The sequence below is a fragment of the Peromyscus eremicus genome, chromosome 19 (assembly GCF_949786415.1).
Source record: "Peromyscus eremicus chromosome 19, PerEre_H2_v1, whole genome shotgun sequence".
NCBI classification, from domain to species: domain Eukaryota; kingdom Metazoa; phylum Chordata; class Mammalia; order Rodentia; family Cricetidae; genus Peromyscus; species Peromyscus eremicus.
This window is the reverse complement of record NC_081435.1, coordinates 68,252,045-68,273,532: the sequence shown is the minus strand read 5'-3', so window position 1 is coordinate 68,273,532 and position 21,488 is coordinate 68,252,045. Positions and strand designations below refer to the sequence as shown.

The 21,488-nt window shown below is 37.9% G+C and overlaps 1 protein-coding gene across 1 annotated transcript in view; it reads left to right on the top strand.

Moving 5' to 3' along the window:
* The window catches only part of Atp9b (ATPase phospholipid transporting 9B (putative)), a 220,255-nt gene that overhangs the window by 32,163 nt on the left and 166,604 nt on the right, over positions 1–21,488 (top strand). The window contains 2 exon segments of the mRNA XM_059246365.1: positions 1,654–1,767; positions 13,013–13,121. Of these exon segments, the coding sequence (XP_059102348.1) occupies positions 1,654–1,767; positions 13,013–13,121 (223 nt within the window).

Sequence of the window (21,488 nt, the reverse complement as noted above, 5' to 3'; positions counted from 1 at the left end):
ACCAAGGTCATTGAGTATATTGTAAAGTATTTGGTCATAGTTAAAGCCAGTAGTGTAGCTCAACTTTGATGAGTATAAATTCCCATAGCCATTGGCTGCATGCTGAGAATACCTGTTGATGACGGCTCTGCACAATGCTTGGTTACTGTGTGCATGATTTTCTTCTTTATCAAGTCTCTGAAATTAGTCTTTTCATCTAAAACGTAGTATTTCAGAAACATTTAGTAATTACACAGTAGGAATTCTATGCCATTTTTAGCACAAATGGCAATTTCTGAATTGCTAATAGATATAATTTGTGCTGAGATTTTACAGAAATTGCTGAAGAAAAAGAGCTTTCTTTCCTGCTGAGATTAATTTATGAAATAATTCAAAACATTTTTAGACAGCAATTGAGCATGATTATGGATATAAACATATTTCGAGTATAACTGTTTTTGTTACACGCAGAATTGTGTGATGATGCAGGTAACTTCAATATGTGCAAACTGGTTCTAGCTCTTTAAGCCAACATTCACCATTTAACCCATTGTTCTCTTGTTGAAATTGTTGTGTCTTCCACAAGGAATGGCATCCAAGGAGATTTTTGATTTACACTTTACAACTTTGCAAGATTACCTGAAAATACTATTGTTTGTGTTATTTCTTCTTTTCTTTCCTTTTTCTTTTTGGATTTTTGATATAGAGTCTCCTGATGTAGCCCTGACTGTCTTAGAACTTACTATGTATACCAGGCTGGTCCCTAACTTGCAGAGATCTGCCTGCCTCTGTCTCCTGAGTGCTGCGATTAAAGGCGTGCATGACTGTACATGGCTACAATTATTATTTGTTAACTATAACTCCAATTACTTCTTTTTAAAATTATTTTTTAATTTTGTTTTTTGCAAATTGTGATTAAACCTAGGGCCTCATGCATTCTGGCCTACTACTATCTTCAGCTCCAGAAGACTTGATCTGAATTAAAAAGAGGAAAAAAAGCAAAACCTTTCAATTTTAGCAATCTGAAAATGTATTAAATGATGAAATTTATTTCATATTTGAAAATAATGTCAAAAACTAAGTACTAAAAGATCCTGAAGAGTATGTAGGCTGCTGTCTTTCTGAACACTGGTCTGTTATGTACATGTTTTCAAGTGCATGGTTTTTCTACTCTGAGAGCTAGTAAGTCAAGTATTGTGTAGTCGTGCTTGGGTCCGTTGGCTTGTTCACTTCATGTTTGTAAAGCTCAGTATCTGTGCTAAAAAAGCACACTGTTATTATATTTTACATATATATTTATTTTTTCCTGTTTCATAAATCCTAGACATTTAGGTTTTTCCTTTGTAAGAGCTGCCTCTTGCTTAAAGCAGAAGGGTGTTACCTGCAGTGGTGTGCGTGTGAAAGTTTTAGATTTCATTCAAAAAGAAGTAAAACTGTTAGGGAAGTGTACTTTTCATATAGTTGAAAGTCCTGATTATCTTTAACATTGTATCTTACAATTGGGTTAATCTTAGCATACCTTTGGAAAGCTAATGTCAGAAGGAAGTAATTTATTGTGAATCAGCATATTTTCACTGATGGAAATATGTTTGCATGCTTTGCTGAATTTAATTGATTGAAGTGCTAATACATTTTTCTTGAAGAGATTGTGCTAATTTCTGTATTTCTTTTTAGGTTTTGTATGAACAGTTCAAGTTTTTCTTGAATCTCTATTTTCTGGTAGTGTCCTGCTCACAGTTTGTACCAGCATTGAAAATTGGCTACCTCTACACCTACTGGGCTCCTCTGGTAAAATACTTCTCTAGTTATGCTATATTATTTAATACTTAGCGTCTAGTTTTCATAGTTGAATGAGTGGGATAAACTGACTTTATTTTATATATGGTGTTGCTGTTGCACCAGTGAACTTTTGGTAAAAGACCATGCTGAGTTTTGTGACTTAACTCCTGTGAGTCCTGCGGGTAAGTGTGCTGCCAGCGCATGCCTGCAGAGCTGCCACTGTGTAAGCCCCTCCCTCTGCACCTGTACTCGGGCAGCAGTAGCCTGCCTGCCCTGCTGCCCCTTCCTGTGCCACTTAGTTGTTGAGGATGCTGCTGGTTGGCTCTGTTGATTATTCTCCTGGCACTCGGTTGGTGGTGAAAGTTCTGAGGCGTTTGGTTGCAGGGTAGTTTCTGGTTGCTCACCCAGTGTTTTTTCAATGGCTGATAATAGTGAACCTCTTTCAGATATATTCTCTCTTTATAGTTTTATATGATTTGTTGGTTGTTGTGGTTGCTATTTTTTGGTTAGATGATCAGAGGCAATACAACAGATAAAATTATCCTCTCTATGCAAGAGGATGAAGTGCTCAGGTGTCTTCAACATGTGATTTCAGAGTTGAAGATCTGAGTGTCTGCTCTTGAGCTGATCCATGCTGGCTCATGTAGGCCCCTTTCCCACCTAGAGACTTCCTAGTGAGTCTGTAGAGCCAAAGGGAGAGGAGGACCCTTGTTTCAGGTCATCTCCAGTAAAGTTATACTGAGGGGTTGCCAATGACTCCAGTCCACAAGCTATAACAGTAGGGTAGATTTGAGGAATGACAGTAGCATTCCATAATTGTATGGAATATAAATGCAAAATGAATAAATGAATGCATGTTTCACTTGCTAAATCAGTGTTTTATTGTTGTGAAGAGATACCATGACCATGGCAACTCTTACAAAGGAAAACATTTAATTGGGACTGGCTTACAGTACAGAGGTTTAGCTCATTTTGGTCATGGCAGGAAGCATGAAGGCATGGAGGCAGACATGGTGCTGGAGAGGTAGTTGAGAGTTCTTCTGGATCGGCAGGCTTGTCATCAGTATATATTGAAGACCTTTAAAATGAGCTTACTATTTTGAAGGGATTTATTTTATAGAAATGTGATTGCTAAGACAAAAAATGCTTAATACTGTTTTTTAGTACATTTTAGAATAAAACTGCACAGGCTGTGAAACTAGAAAGAAATCTACAAGAGGGGACAGAGAGGTGCTGAGGAGTGTGGGGAGACCAGTAGGACACATGAGACGAGAAGGCAGAAAGGAAGCTCTAGGGAGTGGGTAGAGGAGTACAAGGTGGGGTTGGGATAGAGAACAGTGCCCAGGAGGACAAAAAAGAAACAGTTTGTTTGAAACTGAGCACTATGCTCACTAAAAGTTTTAAAGTGCGTGTAGGGTGAACACACAGTTCTTTTGATCAGCTCCTTTGTATCCAGCACTACTACAGGCAGTGTTGATATTGTGAACAAAGCTGTACAAAATCCTATCCTACTAGAACTGAATTGTCAGGGAGAAGATAGTCTAGAACAGATACTGGTCTAGGTCAGTGAATAAGTGCATAAAATTGTAATTAATAATGAAAATGCAAAACCCTAAGGAAAACTCCATAGTTTTAGAATGGCCATTCTAATTCTGTTTCACTGAGAGGTAGTGTTTGGGACTGGGCAAATGTTTGAGTGATTCCCTTAATCTAGCTTGTGTGATGTTTTTATTTGTGAGTTCATTATAATAAAATGATTTTTAATAATAAAAATATGGAACCTATCTTATAATTCTGAAATAAATTCCATATGGTTAAATTTTTTTTAAAAATTTTCTTTAGTGAGTTTATAATTAAAGAGCCAACAGCATACCAGAAGCTTGTTTCTTAGATTTGAAGATGATCCAATGTGCTCACTAACTCCTTTAGATTTCTGCTAAATCAAATATTAAGAGACGTGTACACAGCATAAGCATTCATCCTTCTTTTCTCTCAGATACAAACAAGTTTTGCTATTGCAAAATCAAGAAACAAAAAAAATTCATAAAAATAGCTCAATTCTCAGATCTAAATATGGCAACCAAATTCAAGACTGAAAGAAGTGAAACAAAAAGGGCCTTTCATTCCCACTCCTCACAAGCATAATGAACGAGTTTCAGATTAAACTATCGAAATACAGTTAAGTCTTATATGCCAAAAACTTAGAAAGCACTTCAAGAACAAACCTATACCTGAAATCAAGCTAACAAACTTAAAATGAAACCGGAACTGGAAATGAGTACAGGCATGAAAACAAGGAAGTTGCCTTGGTGTGCACTATGTTCTATGCATGCATAAGCACATGTATAACACTCAGGTGCGCGTGCGCGCGCGCACACACACATACACACACACACACATAAATACACACAAATTCATTTCAACTCTGGGTAAAATAAAGAAAATTTATGAAAATATGAAATAAAATTCTTCATAAAGTATCCAAATAAAGGCATTTTCCTTCCTTCCTTCCTTCCTTCCTTTCCCCTCCCTCCCTCCCTCCCTCCCTCCCTCCCTCCCTCCCTCCCTCCTTCCTTTCTTTCTTTCTTTTTTTTCCCCTACAGAACACATTGGGAGACAGAGGCAGGCAGATCTCTATGAGTTGAGGCCAGCTTGGTCTATGTAGGATGTTTCAGACCAGCCAATAATATATAGAGAAACCTTATCAACAAAAAAATTAATAAAAATAAAACTAGTGAAACCAGAGTTAATAATAAAGGCAAAGTGCAAAAGCAAAGTATGACTAATATACCTTGCTTCAGATTTTTAAGAATTTGTATTCTCAAACTATCGTTGTTTAACTTAAAATAAATTTTATTCTAAACTGCAAATAATATTTAAATGATGTGTAAAACTATAGAAAAAGAGGGAAGAAATAAACCTACTAAAGTCATAAATATGGTTGTATTTAGTATTAGCAAATGCTCTGTTTTAAAATTTTCTTTAATGCTATATTGCCTTCATCAAAAAAATAAATAAAAATATGCCAGACATGGTAACCTGTACCTTTAATCCTAGCACTGGGAGACAGAGGCAGGCAGATCACTGTGAGATTGAGGCTAGCACAGTCTACATAGTGAGTTATAACCTGCCCAGGGTTACATAGTGAGGCTGTCTCAAAAATAAATAAATAAAATTTTAAAGTAAACTCCTAGAATACATAATATTTTCTAAATGTACGTAAGGAGTTATGAAGAAACAAAATTATTTATCACAGCAATATCTAATAACAAAAATTTAGAAACAACCTATCAAGAGAATGCACATGTAAGTTACAATGTAATCTTATTAAAAAATAGAGAAATAAAGATGAAATGGATATACATGTGCAAAAATGGACCAATTTCATAAACCCATGTTAAGCCAGAAAAACATGTTGCAATAGGATACAAAGTAAGGTCACTTTCATAAAATATTTTTAAAGATGCAAGACAGTAGTGCATACTATTTTAGTAATATATTCCTGAGTCCTAAAAGTTACTAAGAAATGCAGAAAATTACAATCTTACATTCAATTCAAAGGCTGCCTCTAGTGGTCTACAGAGCAAGTTCCAGGACAGCCAGGGCTATACAGAGAAACCCTGTCTCAAAAAAACCAAAGAAAAAGCAGCAACAAAAAAAGAGCAAAAGAAAAGAGAACAGAAAACAGTCTTCTATGGGATGATAATAAATTAGTAAGATAAAACAAAAACGAACATGCTAGTTTGGACAGAACAAACAAACAGAAGGAAAAGAGCCCAGGAGAAGGCCCAAGAAACCGAGACCCACTCCTTCAAACACTCAGGAATCATATGAAAACACTAAAGTGGAGGCCATTATATATACTATATTATATATATAAAATATGTGTATGATCTATAAGGTGAAAAGAGAGAAGAAAAATATAAATACAATAAAATGAAAATAAACAATAATAGGTAAAATTTAAAAAATATAAAGAAGATTCCTGTACAGCATTATGAGACAAGGAACTTCCAAAGATGACCTTGAGTTCATTTTCTGTTGGGTGTCTACTGCTGGGCATGCTGTCTACCTGTAAGAGTCGTTAGTTTCCCTTGTGAGACTTAGTCGAAGGAAGCTAACTTTTCCTTTGCAAGTGGTTCTCAGTTGGAGATAGCTTCTAGGTTAGGGTTGGGGCATGTATCTGCTTCTTTGAGCTGTGGACCCCGACTGGTGCAGCCTGTGCAGGCCTGTGCATGCTGCCTCGGTGTGTGGCTTCACATGTGTGGCGTCGATCCTGTTGGCTTAGAGGGCCTTGTTTCCCTGCTGTCATCTGGCTCTTACTCCGGTTCTGCCTCTTCTTCCTTGGGGTTCCCTGAGCCCTGAGGGGAGGGATTTGGTGGAGACATCCTGTTTAGGGCTGAGTGTTTCAAGGTCTCTTACTACATAATGTCTGGCTGTGAGTCTCTGTGTTTGTTCCCATCTCCTGCACAAGGACATTTCTCTGATGATGGCTGAGGAAGGCACTGATTAATGAGTATAGCAGAATGTCATTAGGAGTCATTTTATTGCTAGGTGTTTTTTTGTTTGTTTCTTTCTCTTTCTTCTTTCTCCCTCCCTCCCTTCCTCCTCCCTCCCTTCTTTTCTTTTTATTTTCAGAACCGTATTATTTGGTTTTACCCTAGGTTTCTGGGCTATCTAGTTTTAGGTTGGTCACCCAAGGAGTGTTGTTATATGGGTTCCATCTCATGGAGTAGGCCTTAAGTCAAATCTGAAATTGGTTGGTTACTCTCACAAACTTTGTGGCACCATTGCAATAGCATATCTTGCAGGCAGAATACCATTGTCCAGCCCAGGGTTTGTAGCTGGGTTCGTGTTCATATTCTTCTTTTGGTAACTTTTTTGTACCAAAGTCACTAGCACATGGAGGTGAAGGCTCTGTGTAGTACCAGCTCAACCTCTCTATGGTCAATGAGTTGTATAGATGTTGTCTTCAGCAATGGGACTTGCTATCAGTTTGTGTAGAGCAACCTATAGTTTTGACAACAGCCTGGATTGTTTGGGGGTTAGAGTTATACCAAGATATTTTATATTACTTGAGGCTATTGTGAAAGGTATTGTTTCTCTGATTTCTTTTGCTGTCCATTTGTCTATTGTATGCAGGAAGGCTATTGATTTTTGTGAGTTAATTTTGTATCCTGCTAAGTTTGCTGGAAGTGTTTATCTGCTGTAGGATTCCAAGTAGAATTTTTTCGGTCAATTATGTATCTTATCCTATCATCTGCAAATACAGATTCTTTGGCTTCTTCGTTTCTAATTTATATCCCTTTGGTCTCCATCAGTTGTCTTAATGCTCTAGCTAAGACTTCAAGTACTATATTGAATAGCTGTGGAGAGAGTGGACAGTCATGTCTTGTTCCTGATTTTAGTAGAGTTGCTTTGAGTTTCTCTCCATTTAAGTTGATGTTGGCTATGCATTTGCTATAAACTGCCTTTATTATGTTTAGGTATGCCTCTTGTATCCCTAATCTCTCCAGGACTTTTATCATGAAGGGATGTTGGACTTTGTCAAAGGTCTTTTCTACATTTAATGAGATGATCATGTGGTTTTTGTTTTCAGTTTGTGTATATGGTGGGTTATATTATCGATTTATATTTGTTGAACCATCCCTGCATCTCTGGGATGAAGCCTACTTGATCATAGTGGATGATCTTTTTGATGTGTTCTTGGATTTGGTTTGTAAGTAATTTATTGAGAATTTTTGTATCCATGTTCATTAGGGAAATTGGTCTGCAATTATCTTTCTTTGTTTAGTTTTTATGTGGTTTGGTTATTGAGGGTAACTATGGCCCAACAAAACAAACTAGGCAATGTTCCTTCCGTTTCTATTTTGTGGAATAATTTGAGGAGTATCGGCATTAACTCTTCTTTGAAAGTCTGGTAGAATTCTGTGTTAAAACTATCTGCCCTGGGCTTTTTTTTTTTTTTTTTTTTGACTTTTAATGACTGCTTCTATTTTCTTAGGGGTTATAGATCTATTTAATTTGTTTATCTGATCTTGATTTAACTTTGGCAAGTGGAATGTATCAAGAAAATTATCCACTTGTTTAGATTTTCCAATTTGGTGGAGTATAGGTTTTTAAAGTATGTCCTTATGATTCTCTGGATTTCCTTGGTGTCTGTTGTTATGTCCCCTTTTCATTTCTTATTTTATGAATTTGGATATTCTTTCTGCATTTTAGTTAATTTGGATAAGGATTTACCAATCTTACTGGTTTTCTCAAAGAACCAACTCTTTGTTTCATTGATTCTTTGTATTTTTTTGTTTGATTTTTTGTTTCTATTTTATGGATGTCATTCCTAAATTAGATTATTCTTGCCATCTTCTCTTTTTGGGTGTGATTTTTTTTCTTTTGTTTTAGAGCTTTCAGGTGTGCCGTTAAGTCACTAGTATGAGGTCACTCTAATATTTTATTCAGTCATTAAGTTCTGTGAATTTGCATGTTAGAAACCCCTTCATTGTGTCCCATAAGTTTGAATATGTTGTATATTCATTTTCATTCAATTCTAGAAAGTCTTTAATTTAATTCTTTACCCATTTTTCTTCTTTCAGTAGTTAGTTGTTCAGTGTCCCTGAATTTATAACCTTTCTGTTTTCTTTTTTTGTTGATACCCAGTTTTAATCCATGGTGGTCAGATAGGATGCATGGCATTATTTCAGTTTTCTTTTATCTGTTGAGAATTGCTTTGTGTCTGAGTATGTGGTCAGTTTTGGGAAAGTCCCATGAGATGCTGAGGAGAAGGTACATTGTTTTTTGTTTGGGTAAAATGTTCTGTGAACATTTGTTAGGGCCATTTGGTTTATAACATCTGTTAGTTCCAGGATTTCTCTGTTTAGTTTTTGTCTGGATGATCTGTCTATTGGTGAGAGTTGAGTATTGATGTCTCTCATTATCAGTGTGTGAGGATCAGTGTGTGATTTATGCTGTAGTAGTGGTTCTTTTAGCAACTTTGGTACATACATTTCTAGAATTGCAATGTCCTTTTGAATTTTTCCTTTGATGAGTATGTAGCTTCCTTCCCTATCTCTTCTGTTTAGTTTTGGTTTGAAGTATATTTTTGTCAGATATTAAAATGGCTATACCGACTTGCTTTGTAGGTCTATTGGCTTGGGATATCTTTTTCAACCCCTTTACTCTGAGGTGATGTCTGCCCTTGATGTTAAGTTGTATTTCTTGGATGCAGCAGAAAGATAGGTCTTGTTTTTATATCCATTCTGTTAGTCTGTGTCTGTTTATTGAGGAATTGAGAGCACTGATTTTGAGGGATATCAATGAACAGTGTTTGTTGATTTCTGTTATTTTGTGGTGGCAATGGTATTGGTGTGTGTGTGTGTGTGTGTGTGTGTGTGTGTGTGTGTATATGTATGTATGTATATTTCCCAGTTTTGATTTGCTTCTGTGGGATTATTTGTTGTGTTTTGTTGGGTGAGATTATCCTCTTTAGGTTTGAGTCTTTCTTCTAGCTCCTTTTGTAGGGCTGGGTTTATAGACAAGTACTGCCTAGATTTGGTTTTGCCATTTGTCTTATTTTCTCCATCTATTGTGATTGAACATTTTGCTGATATAGTGGTTAGGGTGGGCATCTGTGGTCTCTTAGAATCTGTAGAACATTTCTAGGCCCCCTGGCTTTTAGAGTCCTCCATTGAGAAGTCAGTTCTAATTTGTCTGCCTTTATATGTTACTTGGTTTTTCCTCTTTCAGTTTTTAATATCTTTCTTTGTTCTGTACATTAATTATACAATTGTTCTGTTAAATAATTGTTGTGTGTTCAATTATTATGTGCTGAGGGGAATTTCTTTTCTGATACAGTCTATTTGGTGTTCTGTATTCTCTTTGTACCTTAATAGGCATCTCTTTTAGGTTAGGGAAATTTTCTTTTATGATTTTCTTTAAAATAATATCTATGCTTTTGACCTGGATTTCTTCCTATTCCTATTATTCTTAGATTTGGTTCTTTTCAGAGTGTCCCAGATTTCCTGGATGTTTTGTGCCAGGATTTTTTTTTTTTTAATATTTTCTTTGACTGAGATACCTATTTCTTCCTCTGTGTTTTCAGTGCCTGAGATTCTCTTTTCCATCTCTTGCATTCTGTTGGTGAGGCTTGCCTTTGAGGTTCCTATTAGAGTTCCTAAATTTTTCATTTCCAGATTTCCCCCAGTTTGGGTTTTGTTTATTCCATTTCCAATTTCAGGTCTTGAACTGTTTTTTTAATTTTCTTCCACTGTCTGTTTATGTTTTCTTCAAGATTTATTCATGTTGTCTTTAAGGAGTTCTATCGTATTTATAAATGCTATTTTAAGGTCATTGTCTTGTCCTTTAGCAACATGGCAATACCCAGTACACAGGGCCTATTGTGGTCGGCTTACTGGCATCTAGTAGAGACATACTGTCCTGGCTGTTGACGATTGTGTTTTTACACTGGCATTGAATCATCTGGGTTGTGGAAAGATTATAATTCTAGGTGCTGATAACTGGTCTTGTCTTTGGCAGATGTTTTGTTCTTTGGGTTTTGTTTCCCTTTCTGGTTTTTCGGAGAGTGTGGTGGCTGTGTGTTGTCTAGTAGGTAATTCTTCTGGGATCCTGAGAGGTGTGGCCACTGGGGGTTTCAGGTCAAATGTGTTCCTAAGTATTGGGACCTGATAACTAGGAATGGGGATGAGCTTTTTTTGGTGGGGGGCTCAAGGGATACACAGGAGAGAGAGAAGCAGCGTGTTCCACCAGAATCTGCTAAGGCTTGGGAATGGAGGCAGAAAGTAAAGAGATGCCACAACATGTTTGTAGTCTGCTAGAGAGCTGGGATGAGACCTGGGGACTGGATGTGGAGGAGAGGAGGGAGAGTGGAGACTTGAAGCTTGCCTACCTTCTTGGCTTCCCTACTTGGCTTTTCTGTCAGGGTTGGCTGGAGAGTTCCCAAAGAAAGCCTGCTGGAATTGGGGCCTGCTATAGCAGGGTGAGTGAGGAGGAAGGTTGGAGAAGACCCGTGTGCTCTGCTGGAGATGGAGGCAGAGGAGGGAACGCTGCAGCAGCTGGTCTGCTTCAGAGCTGGGGTGAGACTGGGATGAATTCAGGAGGGATGGAGGAGAGGTGAGGGTCTGCAGTCAGCCTGCCTGCTTCCCTCACTGGAATCTGTTGTTTTCTTAATGACTTCTGTTCTGACTGGGATGAGATGGGATTTCAGTTTTCATCTGCATTTCTCTGATGGCTGGTGAAGCTAAACATTTCTTCTTCATATGTTGTTTCTTGGCCATTTATGTTTCATCTTTTGAGAATTGTTTTTATTTTACTAGCCCATTTATCATTTGGGTCGATTGACTTCTTTGTGGGTTTTTTTAAAAATTTTTTTTGTTTTTTGTATATTTTGAAGTTATTGCACCATTTATTTCATCCAGAATAGTTTTGTTTTCCCAAGCAGGTGGTCAGTGTGGATGAGAAATCAGCGTAAGAAGTGTCATTTTTCTTTCTAGTCTCATTTTTTTTGTTTGTATTTAATGCGTGGGTGTTTAGAACTGGAGTTGCAGGGTGCTGTAAGCCACCAGCTGCTGAGATTGAACCCTGTTCCTGGAAGGTCAGTCAGTGCTCTGACTGTTGAGTCTCCTCTTCAGCCTCTAATTTTTTCAGTAGTTTATATTTTTTTATGAAATTGAATTCATTCAGCCTTCCATTCATTTGGACCTTTTCCAACTTTTTTTATTAGAAAGTTTAAATTTATACAATGAGAGCTAACAAAAGATGAAAAGTATCAAGATCAAAATAAAACTGAAACTCACAGGAAATTGTTAAATATGTAGAAACTTGCAAAAACAGTATATCACAACATTTTCAGTGGAATTACTAATCAAGTTGAAATATATCTGGAAGTGAATTTGAGTAATTCCTCAGAGAATATAATCGAGAGTTTAAAATTTTTCTTAAATGATTAGATGCTAATAGAATCAATCATGACTTCTTAAGTTTTAAATATAGCATAGATAACATTTGCTGTGATTTAATTATGGGGTAATTTTCTGTTGAAAGTAATTTTTTCCTCTGTCACAGGCCCCTTTTCTATTTCCTGGCATTTACCCTCCCTCACTCCCACATAGATACACTTAGATAAAAACTAAAAAGCTCAGCTATGCACGTGAGAGAGAACACGTGTTTTTGTCTTTCTGAGTCTGCGTTACCTCACTTTATGTAATATTTTCCAATTCTACGAGTTTTCCTGTAAGCTGCATAATTTTATTTTTCTCTGTGGCTAAATAAAAGTCATTGTGCATATGTGTACCATATTATCATTGTTCATAAGTCTGTTGATGGTCATCTAGGCCGAATGAATTTCCTTGCTATTTTGAATAGAAATAGTGGAAAGCATGGGTATGAGGTGTCCCTATTGTAAGATATGGAGCCTCTGGAAGACACCTGAGAGTTATGTAGCTGGGCTTTATGGAAGTTTTGTTTCTAGCTTATGGGAAACCTCCAGACTGATTTCCACAGTGACCTTACAGTTCACATCCTACCAGCAGTGAGTAAGTGGTCTTTCTTCTCCGTCTCCAGCATTCGTTGTTCTAGAGGTAGCCACTATGACTGGGATGAGCTAGGGTCTCAGAGTAATTTTAATGTGTATTTTTTGATGTGTAAGGATGTTGAACATTTTAAAAACATTTATTGGGTATTTTAATTTCTTCTTTTGAGAACCCTCTGTTCAGCTCTTGAACCTATTTTTTTAATTGTTGTTTTTTGTTTAGTTTTTGAGTTCTTCGTGTGTTGTCGATAACCCCCCCCGCCCCATTCCGTAGGCTGCCTCTACTTGATTAGCTTGATTTTGCTGTGCGGAAACATTTTAATTTTACAGGGTCTCATTTGTTGATATGTGGCTTTATTCCTGCTTGCTCGAGTCCTATGAAGTGCTTCCTGTCCCCAGACCCTACTTTTTCCTCTAGCATATTCAGAGTTTCAGGTTGAATTTTAAGTTTTTTTTAATCTATCTGAAGTTGATTTTTGGCTGAATGAGAGATGCAGATCTAGTTTCGTTCTTCTATATGTGGGTATCTAGTTTTCCTAGCACCAGCTGTTAAAAAGGCTGTTTTTTTCCAATGAATATTACATGTGTTTTTATTTTCATTCATTTTGTGTTTTAAGGAGTAATATAAATTGAAGGGGGAAAAGTAAAACTAAATAATAAATTTCCTCTGCTTTTTTTGTTCTGCTTTCTAAAATACTTTTTGTTTTATAGGGATTTGTCTTGGCTGTTACTATTGCACGTGAAGCGATTGATGAATTTCGACGTTTTCAGCGAGACAAGGAAATGAATTCACAATTATATAGCAAGCTTACAGTAAGAGGTTAGCAAGAGACCTTTAATCCTCCTAGCATTTGCTTAGTGTAAGCGTGTTAGAGTTAACATAGAAAGGGAAGCATACTCATTCTGTTTTTGAAAGCTCACATGATTGCATATGGGCTCCAATTTTCTTACAGTATTTAATGCTAGAATTTCAGGTAAAGTTTTATTCATTTTCTTAATGCTTACATGTGCACACGTGCGTGCATGCGTGTATGTATGTGTGTTGTGCATGTGTGCATATGTATATTTTCACCTTGACACACAAACACACATGTATGCATACACTCACACAAATCTATATGGTGTGTTCTGTTAGAATGCTGTAACAGATTTGAAAGAAACCCAGCTGCTCTGTGCACGTGTTCTGTGATGCATAGCAGCACTTTAACGTGCGTCTTATTTTAAACACACCCATCGAGGTCAGTGTTCATGTTATGGCAGTAAGCATCTGAAATAAATGTCATTATCCCATGTGGCCACGAGTGCATACACATAGTGCTCCTCACCCCACATTCGGGCCTTTACAAATACTTAAAGAGCTCATTTTCCTCCTTTTCAGTCTGTAGTTAAAGGGGCCGTTTATCGATCGGGAAGATGATGGGGCAGGCATACTGTTACACACAGGCTTTGTGACAGTCGAAAAGAGACGTGATGAGTAAGTAGTGTGGGGCACACTGAGACTCTAGTGAGAGTTAAACCCTGGGGTTCTGTTGAAAGGAAAGTCAGTAGATAGTGTATGTTCTGTCTGTCTGTGGCATATATAATGAATAACTTACCTTAAATAATACCTTATTGAGTATGTGTGACTAAAGGTTAATTTATTTAAGACTTACTGGTCAGTGTTTTTGCTCTATTCATCAAGTTAATGTGGTCATCACCATCATCTAAATTTAGAACATTTTTAGCATCCCCCAAAGAAACCCAAAATTTACTTGATCACCTCTTCATGTTTTCCTCCTTTTCTTCCACTGAAGTCCTAGGTGACCTCTGCTCTACTTTTCTGTCTCTGGTTTTGCCTACTCTGGACATTAATATTTGTACAGTCATGTACTGTGAGGTCTTCTGTCATTGACTTTTTTACTTTGGCATGTTTTTCAGGGCTTATACATGTTATAGCATGAAGTAGTATTTTCCTTTTGTTGACAAGTAACATTCCACTGCATGACACACCACATTTTGTTTATCTAGTCAACACTGGTGGGCATTGAGTTGTTTGTAGTCTGTGTTGGTTATGAATAACCAACACTCCTGTGAACACTGTATAGCTTTTCATAAACATCATTTTTATTTCTCTTGGATATATTCCAACAGGGAGTTTGCTTAGACTAGGTGGTAACTCTGTTTAGCATTTCAAAAGAACCACCATGACCCTATTTTTTAATTGGTGCATCATTGGCGTTCTTGCCAACAGTGTACATAGGTTCCAATTTTGCTGTGCCTTCCTTAGTACTCATTACCATCTGCCATGTTTATTGTAGCAGTATGAGTTTTATTTGCATTTGCTAATGATTATTGAGATTGAGTGTTTTTTTATGTTTATTGGCCATTTGCATATCTTCTTTGAATAATTGTATATTTATTTTCTTCAACTACTTTTTACCTGAGCTGTTGGTCTTTCTGTTGCTGAATTGTAAGTATTCCTTAGCTCTCTTGGGTAAGCCTTTGCCAGATTTATGATTGCAGATAGTCTCTCCCATTTTGGGGACCTATAGCTTCATTTTCTTGATACATCACCCTTTTGTTTGGTTTACTTCATCCACTTTCCCTCTTGTCTGTGCTTTTGGTGTTGTAGCAAAGAAAGAGTTGGCTGACACTCTAATTTCTCCTTTCTTCTAGAGACTAAGCTCTACATTTAAGTCTGATCCATTTTCATGTACAGTCTGTTATATGGGTCCACAATGCTTTACATAAATATAAAGTTGTCTGGCCCCACATGCTAAGTACTACTCTCTCTACAGTGTTTTTAATTATTAAAGAGATGAATGGGCTGGGGAGAGGCTCAGTCACTCAAGTGCTTGTTGCACAAGCATGAGGACCTGGATTAGGATCCCCAGCGCCCCCACAAAAGCTGAGTCCTGGGTGAACATCTGTAAGGCCAGTACTGGAGGAGGATGTATATTTGGGGAATGGAGACAGGCAGATTACTGGAGCTCACTAGCCACAGTCTAGCCATATCAGTGAGCTCCAAGTTTAGTGAGAAACTCTGCCCCCAAAATTAATATGGAGAGCAACTGAGGAAGCCATCCAGCATTGACCTCTGACCTCCACCCATGTGTGCATACATACATGAACACATGTAAGTACTAGAAAAGAAAGATTTAGGAAAAAGAACCCTCAAATGGCCAGGTAAATTAGGTTTGACTTTATATTATTTTGAGAACAGATATAGATTCCAGCTTATTGTGAAATTAGTTTTACTCTGATGTTTGCAGTTAAGCGGAGTGTGTTGATGGAGTGGTTATGTCTGAAAGTAAATAGCTGTACTCAGGATGTCAGTGCAGCATTCAGAGCAGGCAGCTCCGTGTGCCTGTCCTTAGGCTGAAATGCTGAAAAGCCAAGCAGACGCCTCCCGAACTGACTTTGTGAGAACTTTGGAAAGCATTAAAAGTTTTTTAGCACCCATAAGATTGCTAACTCCAGATAAAGGCAACTGAAAAAATGTTAGAAAACTTTCAGTTCTGTTTCTGATTCCTCTGGCTCCAGATCCTCTCCAAGTCTTGAAGATGCATTCGACAGCCTTTTGGAAGAACAGAAATGATTTAAGAGGGCTGCTGTTGGTCTTTCTCTACAGACTGTGGATGATGGTGGGAAGTGACCCAAGGAAGGGTTTTTGGCTCACTCTGCTTGGAACACAGGGCAGAAGATCAGAAAATCAGCAAGAATTTCTCACCTATATGTCGGAATAAAGAATAGTCAAAGTAGTCTTGGGCAAAGAATTACAGTTAAGGCCTAAACTCTAGTGTAGTGTAATCAAGTGACAGGCAGCAGAGTAAAGGAGGAAAAATATCTATGCTATTTGAATGTTCAGAACATCTCTATATACTGGAGAGTTTTGAGTCCTATGTACAGGCTGAGAAATAAGGAAATGCTCAGAGAAGGCCTGAGAAGTTCTTTGTCCTTTGGTTAACTGTGTATGCTCAGTGCAGGTAGGAAGTGGTGGCCAAGGCAGAGTTGTACACTGCCTCATTTGTTGGCTACAGCTTGAAAGAGGACTGGAGCACAGAGTCAGTCTGCAAAGAATGGGACAATTTTTGTTTCCTTCCTCTCTCCTCTTCATATTCCAAGGAATTTCAAAACATTGACTGATGAGTATAAGCTGATTGAAGAGAAACTTGAGAGAGCACATTTAACAAAGAATCCACGCGTTATAAATCACTAAAGAGACACTTCTGCAGTACAGATAAACAACACAACAAACCTAGACTAGAAAGACTAGCTGAAACATTGTGGTTCCAGATTTACTTTCTACAGTCCACTTTCCCACAAAGATTAAGAAGCTGGCCAAGAATCATTCTCAAGAGAACTTTACAGACCTTTCTGATGAAGGTCAGATGTTGCACTACAAGACGTTTAAACCAACTGTCTCACCCCTGGTCAAGAAGGCAAGGAAGCCATGGGAGAAACTGCAGAAAGATATCAAGAGAACGATGTATGAATATGTAGAGAATAACTGTAAAGATACAGAAATTATGTGAATATGTAGAAGAATTCTGGAGCTGGTCAATAGGCTAGCTGATGAAAGAAACTTAGCAGAAGGTTGTAGTCGAAGATTTGAGTGGACTGGAGTGTCAGTGACCTTGACTCTGGCAGTTGAAATGATCCAGTCTGAGGGGCATAAAACAAGCACAAATAAGCAGTTCTTGAGAGATGTTAGAACAACAGGAAGTGTACTGTCATAGACATCTAGGACAGGAGGGAGGGGAAGGATAGAGCAGGGAAGGAGTAACAGCAAGAAGCTTGCTCTGTTTGATCAAGGACAGGAACCTGGGCCTTCAAGTTCCCGCTACCCCTAGAGGATCAAGAGGAAGAGGTCTGCACTGAGGCACAGACTGTTAAACCTGATGACCCAGAGGAAAGCCTAAAAGCAAAGGAAATGGTTCAGATATGATGTGCTCAGATCACAGAAGCTATGGAGATAGATGATAGGACATGTTTTTAAAGCAATGAGAACATAAACTATCAGCCAGGGATTCTGTCTGGTAAAACCATGAGTTAAAAACGGAAGAAGAAATTAAAACATTCTTAGATAAAATTCCCTGATAGTATTTAAAATTTTTTACTTATGTATATGTGTGTGTGTGTGTATGTATGTATGTATGTATGTATGTGTGTGTATATTGTCTGTGCATGGCATACATGTAGATATTAGAGGACAACTTATATGAGTCCGTTCTCTCCTTCTACCATATGTGTCACAGGGACCCAACTCAGATAATCAGGCTTAGTATAACAAGTGACTTTACCTACTGAACCTTCTTTTTGGTCTACTGATCAGCTTTTATGTACTGAAGGAAACTGTCAAAAAGTGAAAAGAGAGCCGGGCGGTGGTGGCGCATGCCTTTAATCCCAGCACTCGGGAGGCAGAGCCAGGCGGATCTCTGTGAGTTCGAGGCCAGCCTGGGCTACCAAGTGAGCTCCAGGAAAGGCGCAAAGCTACACAAAGAAACCCTGTCTCGAAAAACCAAAAAAAAAAAAAAAAAAAAAAAAAAGTGAAAAGAAGGGCCAGAGAGATTGCTCAGCAATTAAGAACACTTGATCTTCTTGCATAGGATACAGGTTCAGTGTCCAGCTCCTACCTCAGATGACTCACAAACTCCTGTAATTCCAGTTCCTGGGGCTCTAATACCCTCTTTTGGCCTCCTCAGGCATGTGTACTTGTGGTACATATAACGTACACTTAGCTACACACATATAATAATAGATAAATATTAAAAAGAAAGAAAGAACAGAAAATGAGAAAATATGTATAGACCTGATAAAGATTCAGTATCCAGATAGGTAAAGAACTTTGCACTTTACTAGCAAAAAGATGCTTGACTTAAAAATGGACAAAGACTCCAAATAGATATTTTTTCAAATAAGATAGAGAAATGGCCAATAAGCACATGATGTTCAGTTAACAGCATTAATTCATAGGAAAATGTAAAGAAAACCTTAGCAAGGTAATACTAAGGGTAGCCCTTCACTAAAGTAGTGTAAAACAAAGTATTGGGGGTGGATGTAGAAATACTGGAACCTTGGAACATTATTTGCAGTATTGTAAATGTTTCATCAGTCACAGAATAGATTCTTATACTTCCTTCATGGTTAGGTAGAATTAAAAACAAGAGATTCAAGAACATTTGCCCATGTTTATCATAGTATTTAATATTCATGACAGCCAAAGTGAAAACAGTCTACCAGTATGTGGGGGCCCACAGAGGTTTCCTAGTGAGATCTGAGCTTGCTTTACCCAGCAGGGCTGCATTAAGGGATGTCTTGACCACAGCGTCCTTACCAGGTGTTTTGGAAGGGTCTGCACTTGGCTGGGCTGGGGAAGGTCTTTTGCCCTGCCCCTTGGCATTCCTATAAAAAGCCCTTTTGAAGAGACAGAAGGGGCTGGTGGATATTGATCCAGGTCCTCCCGAAGCTTTCCCATGTTTCTGTCTGTCTTCTCCACACTATCTTGCTATCTAAGTATTTCTTATCCCTTTCTCCTCAAGAGTACCCTGGGAAAAAGTGGGAGCTGGCCTCCCACACCCGTGGTTAAATGCCTAAATGAAGTGCAATGCATTCAGTCTGTGTGGGAATGCTTCTCAGTCATGAAAAGAACAAAAGGTTGATCCATGCAGAACAGGCTTGAACACTGAACACATGTGAAAGACGCCAAACACAAAAGATTACATATGATTTTACTTCATTTATGTGAAAGAGCTTGATTAGGAAAGTTGTGGAGATAGAATGTAGATGAATTAGTTGCTGTGGATTAGGGAAAGAAGGGAGCAGGCAGCAAGTGCTTACTGGATGTGCAGGTGAGAACATTTGGAACTTGATAGCACTGATTATACAGCACTGTGCAAATGACACAGGTGGCTTTCAAAGAACTGTGTGTGTGTTAGTCGGTTCACATAAAATGTTGAGGATTGCCTTTGCTTTGGCTCTTTTTCTTTCTGTTTTGTTCTATTCTGATTTTAGTTTAATTTATTATTCTTTAGAAGCCCCTTTTGTTTTCTTTTTTTTTTTTCTTTTTGTTTGCTTGTTTGTTGTTTTGAGATAGAGTTTCTCTGTGTAGACCGGGCTGTCCTGGAACTCATTTTGTAGACCAGGCTGGCCTGGAACTCACAGAGAGCCTGCCTCTGCCTCTAGTGTTGGGTTTAAAGTCATGCACTAGCACTGCCAGGCCCCTTTGTTTTCTATCAAGAGGCAGAAAAGGAGTAAATTTGGATGGGAGGGGAAGAGGGAAGGATCTTGGAGGAGCTGGGGGAGGGGAATCCATAATCAGAATATACTGTATGAAAAAAAACTATTTTCAGTATGAGAGAGAGACAGAGAGACAGAGACAGAGAGACAGAGAGAGGTGGGGAAGAGAGATATATCAAGCAGCCTAATGAGAAGACACCATTGAAATAAAAGAAAGTCACCTGCAAGTATAGCTTTCCAAATGACCAGATGAAACCAGAAGTGATCGAGTAGTTTAAAGTCTACAATAATCACGTATTCTGTTGGTATTGCTTACATGTGCTGGCAGATCTTGTTATATTTGAGGACTTCTCTATAACAAGAAATAGAAAATGTTTATGGACCTCTGTATTGAGATTAAATTTCAAACTTTATGCTGTTTTATACAGAATGAGATAGTCTATCCTTTTTAAATACTTTTACAACAACCACCACTTAATAATGATTTGATTAATATAATACATTGTTTTGTGATTGAGTACATTTTATTAATACCTCATCATACAGCTTGAAATATATGACAATAATCCGGTTCATTGTTTAGTCAAATAATATAAAGTCAGAAAACATTGGCCATGTTACTTTCTTTTGTTTGAATTTTGCTGATGTGGCATGTGAATTTAGGGAAAAAAATAGATTTCTATAGTCCAAAAACCCCCACACTTACTTAGCAAGTCAGTTACTATTTATGTTTTATCATTATAAAATTTCAAAATATAAAATCAACTGCCTTAGAAAAATGTGATGCTAACTTTTGTTGAAAAAAGCAAAATTTCTTTTGTTATCCATACTAAACAGAAATTAACTTTTAGAATTACAAAGGTTATTGCCTTAGACTACAAGTTCCATGCAAAGCTGTATGATGGTTGTTTTTAACGTGTCTACTGGATGGACAGCAGCATAGCCATAAGTGTTCGAGATGGTGTTTTATGTTAAATCAGAACTTTAGGTCTGTCTGCTGCAAGAAAGAACTTTTGTCTTTAGGTTGAGGAAGACATTACTTCTATGGATTTTTTACTTCTGTAGTACTTGAATTTAACATACTTTAAAAATAGTTGTCAGCAGGTGCTGTGGGATGTATGGCAAATGTGTTGCTAATTAATCAATAAAACACTGATTGGCCGTTGGCTAGGCAGGAAGTATAGGCGGGGCAAGGAGGAGAATAAAGCTGGGAAGTGGAAGGCTGAGTCGGAGAGACACTGCCAGCTGCCACGATGAGAAACAGCTTGTGAAGATGCCGGTAAGCCACGAGCCATGTGGCAAGGTATAGATTAATGGAAATGGATTAATTTAAACAGTAAGAACAGTTAGCAAGAAGCCTGCCACGGCCATACAGTTTGAAAGCAACATAAGTCTCTGTGTTTACTTTGTCGGGTCTGAGAGGCTGTGGGACTGGCAGGTGAAAGAGATTTGCCCTGACTGTGGGCCAGGCAGGAAAACTCTACCTACAAGCAGGTCTGTTTCAAATGCAAATAGCAATATACGTTTTTTAATGTCCGCCACCATTGGGAGTGATGGAAGACTCAAGAGTTTCACATGTGTCCATGGGAGCAACAGCTGTTTGGACACCACTCATGGTGTAGTACCGTCACTCAGGGTGCTTTTGTGAGCTACAGAGGAGACAGCTGAGGGCCACAGCTGTGTGTGAGTTGGTGCAATGTCTTTTCTGTGGCACCTTGCTTTGTGGATGGGCATTTTGACATAATATTTGATAAGTGAAACCTAGAGTGTAAAGAGAGTATCTGTTTAATTTATGATTAAGCATGGTGTAAATATGTTTTTGAGATATATTAAGCAGCCTAAGGCTTTCTGATTACCTCCTTCATTTCTGCTATTTCATAGACTGCCTATTGGAACTGCGTTGGTGGTGGCTTCCTTTTGTGATTAACTGTGGTTGTAACACATTACTGCAGTTTACAAGCACATTTGG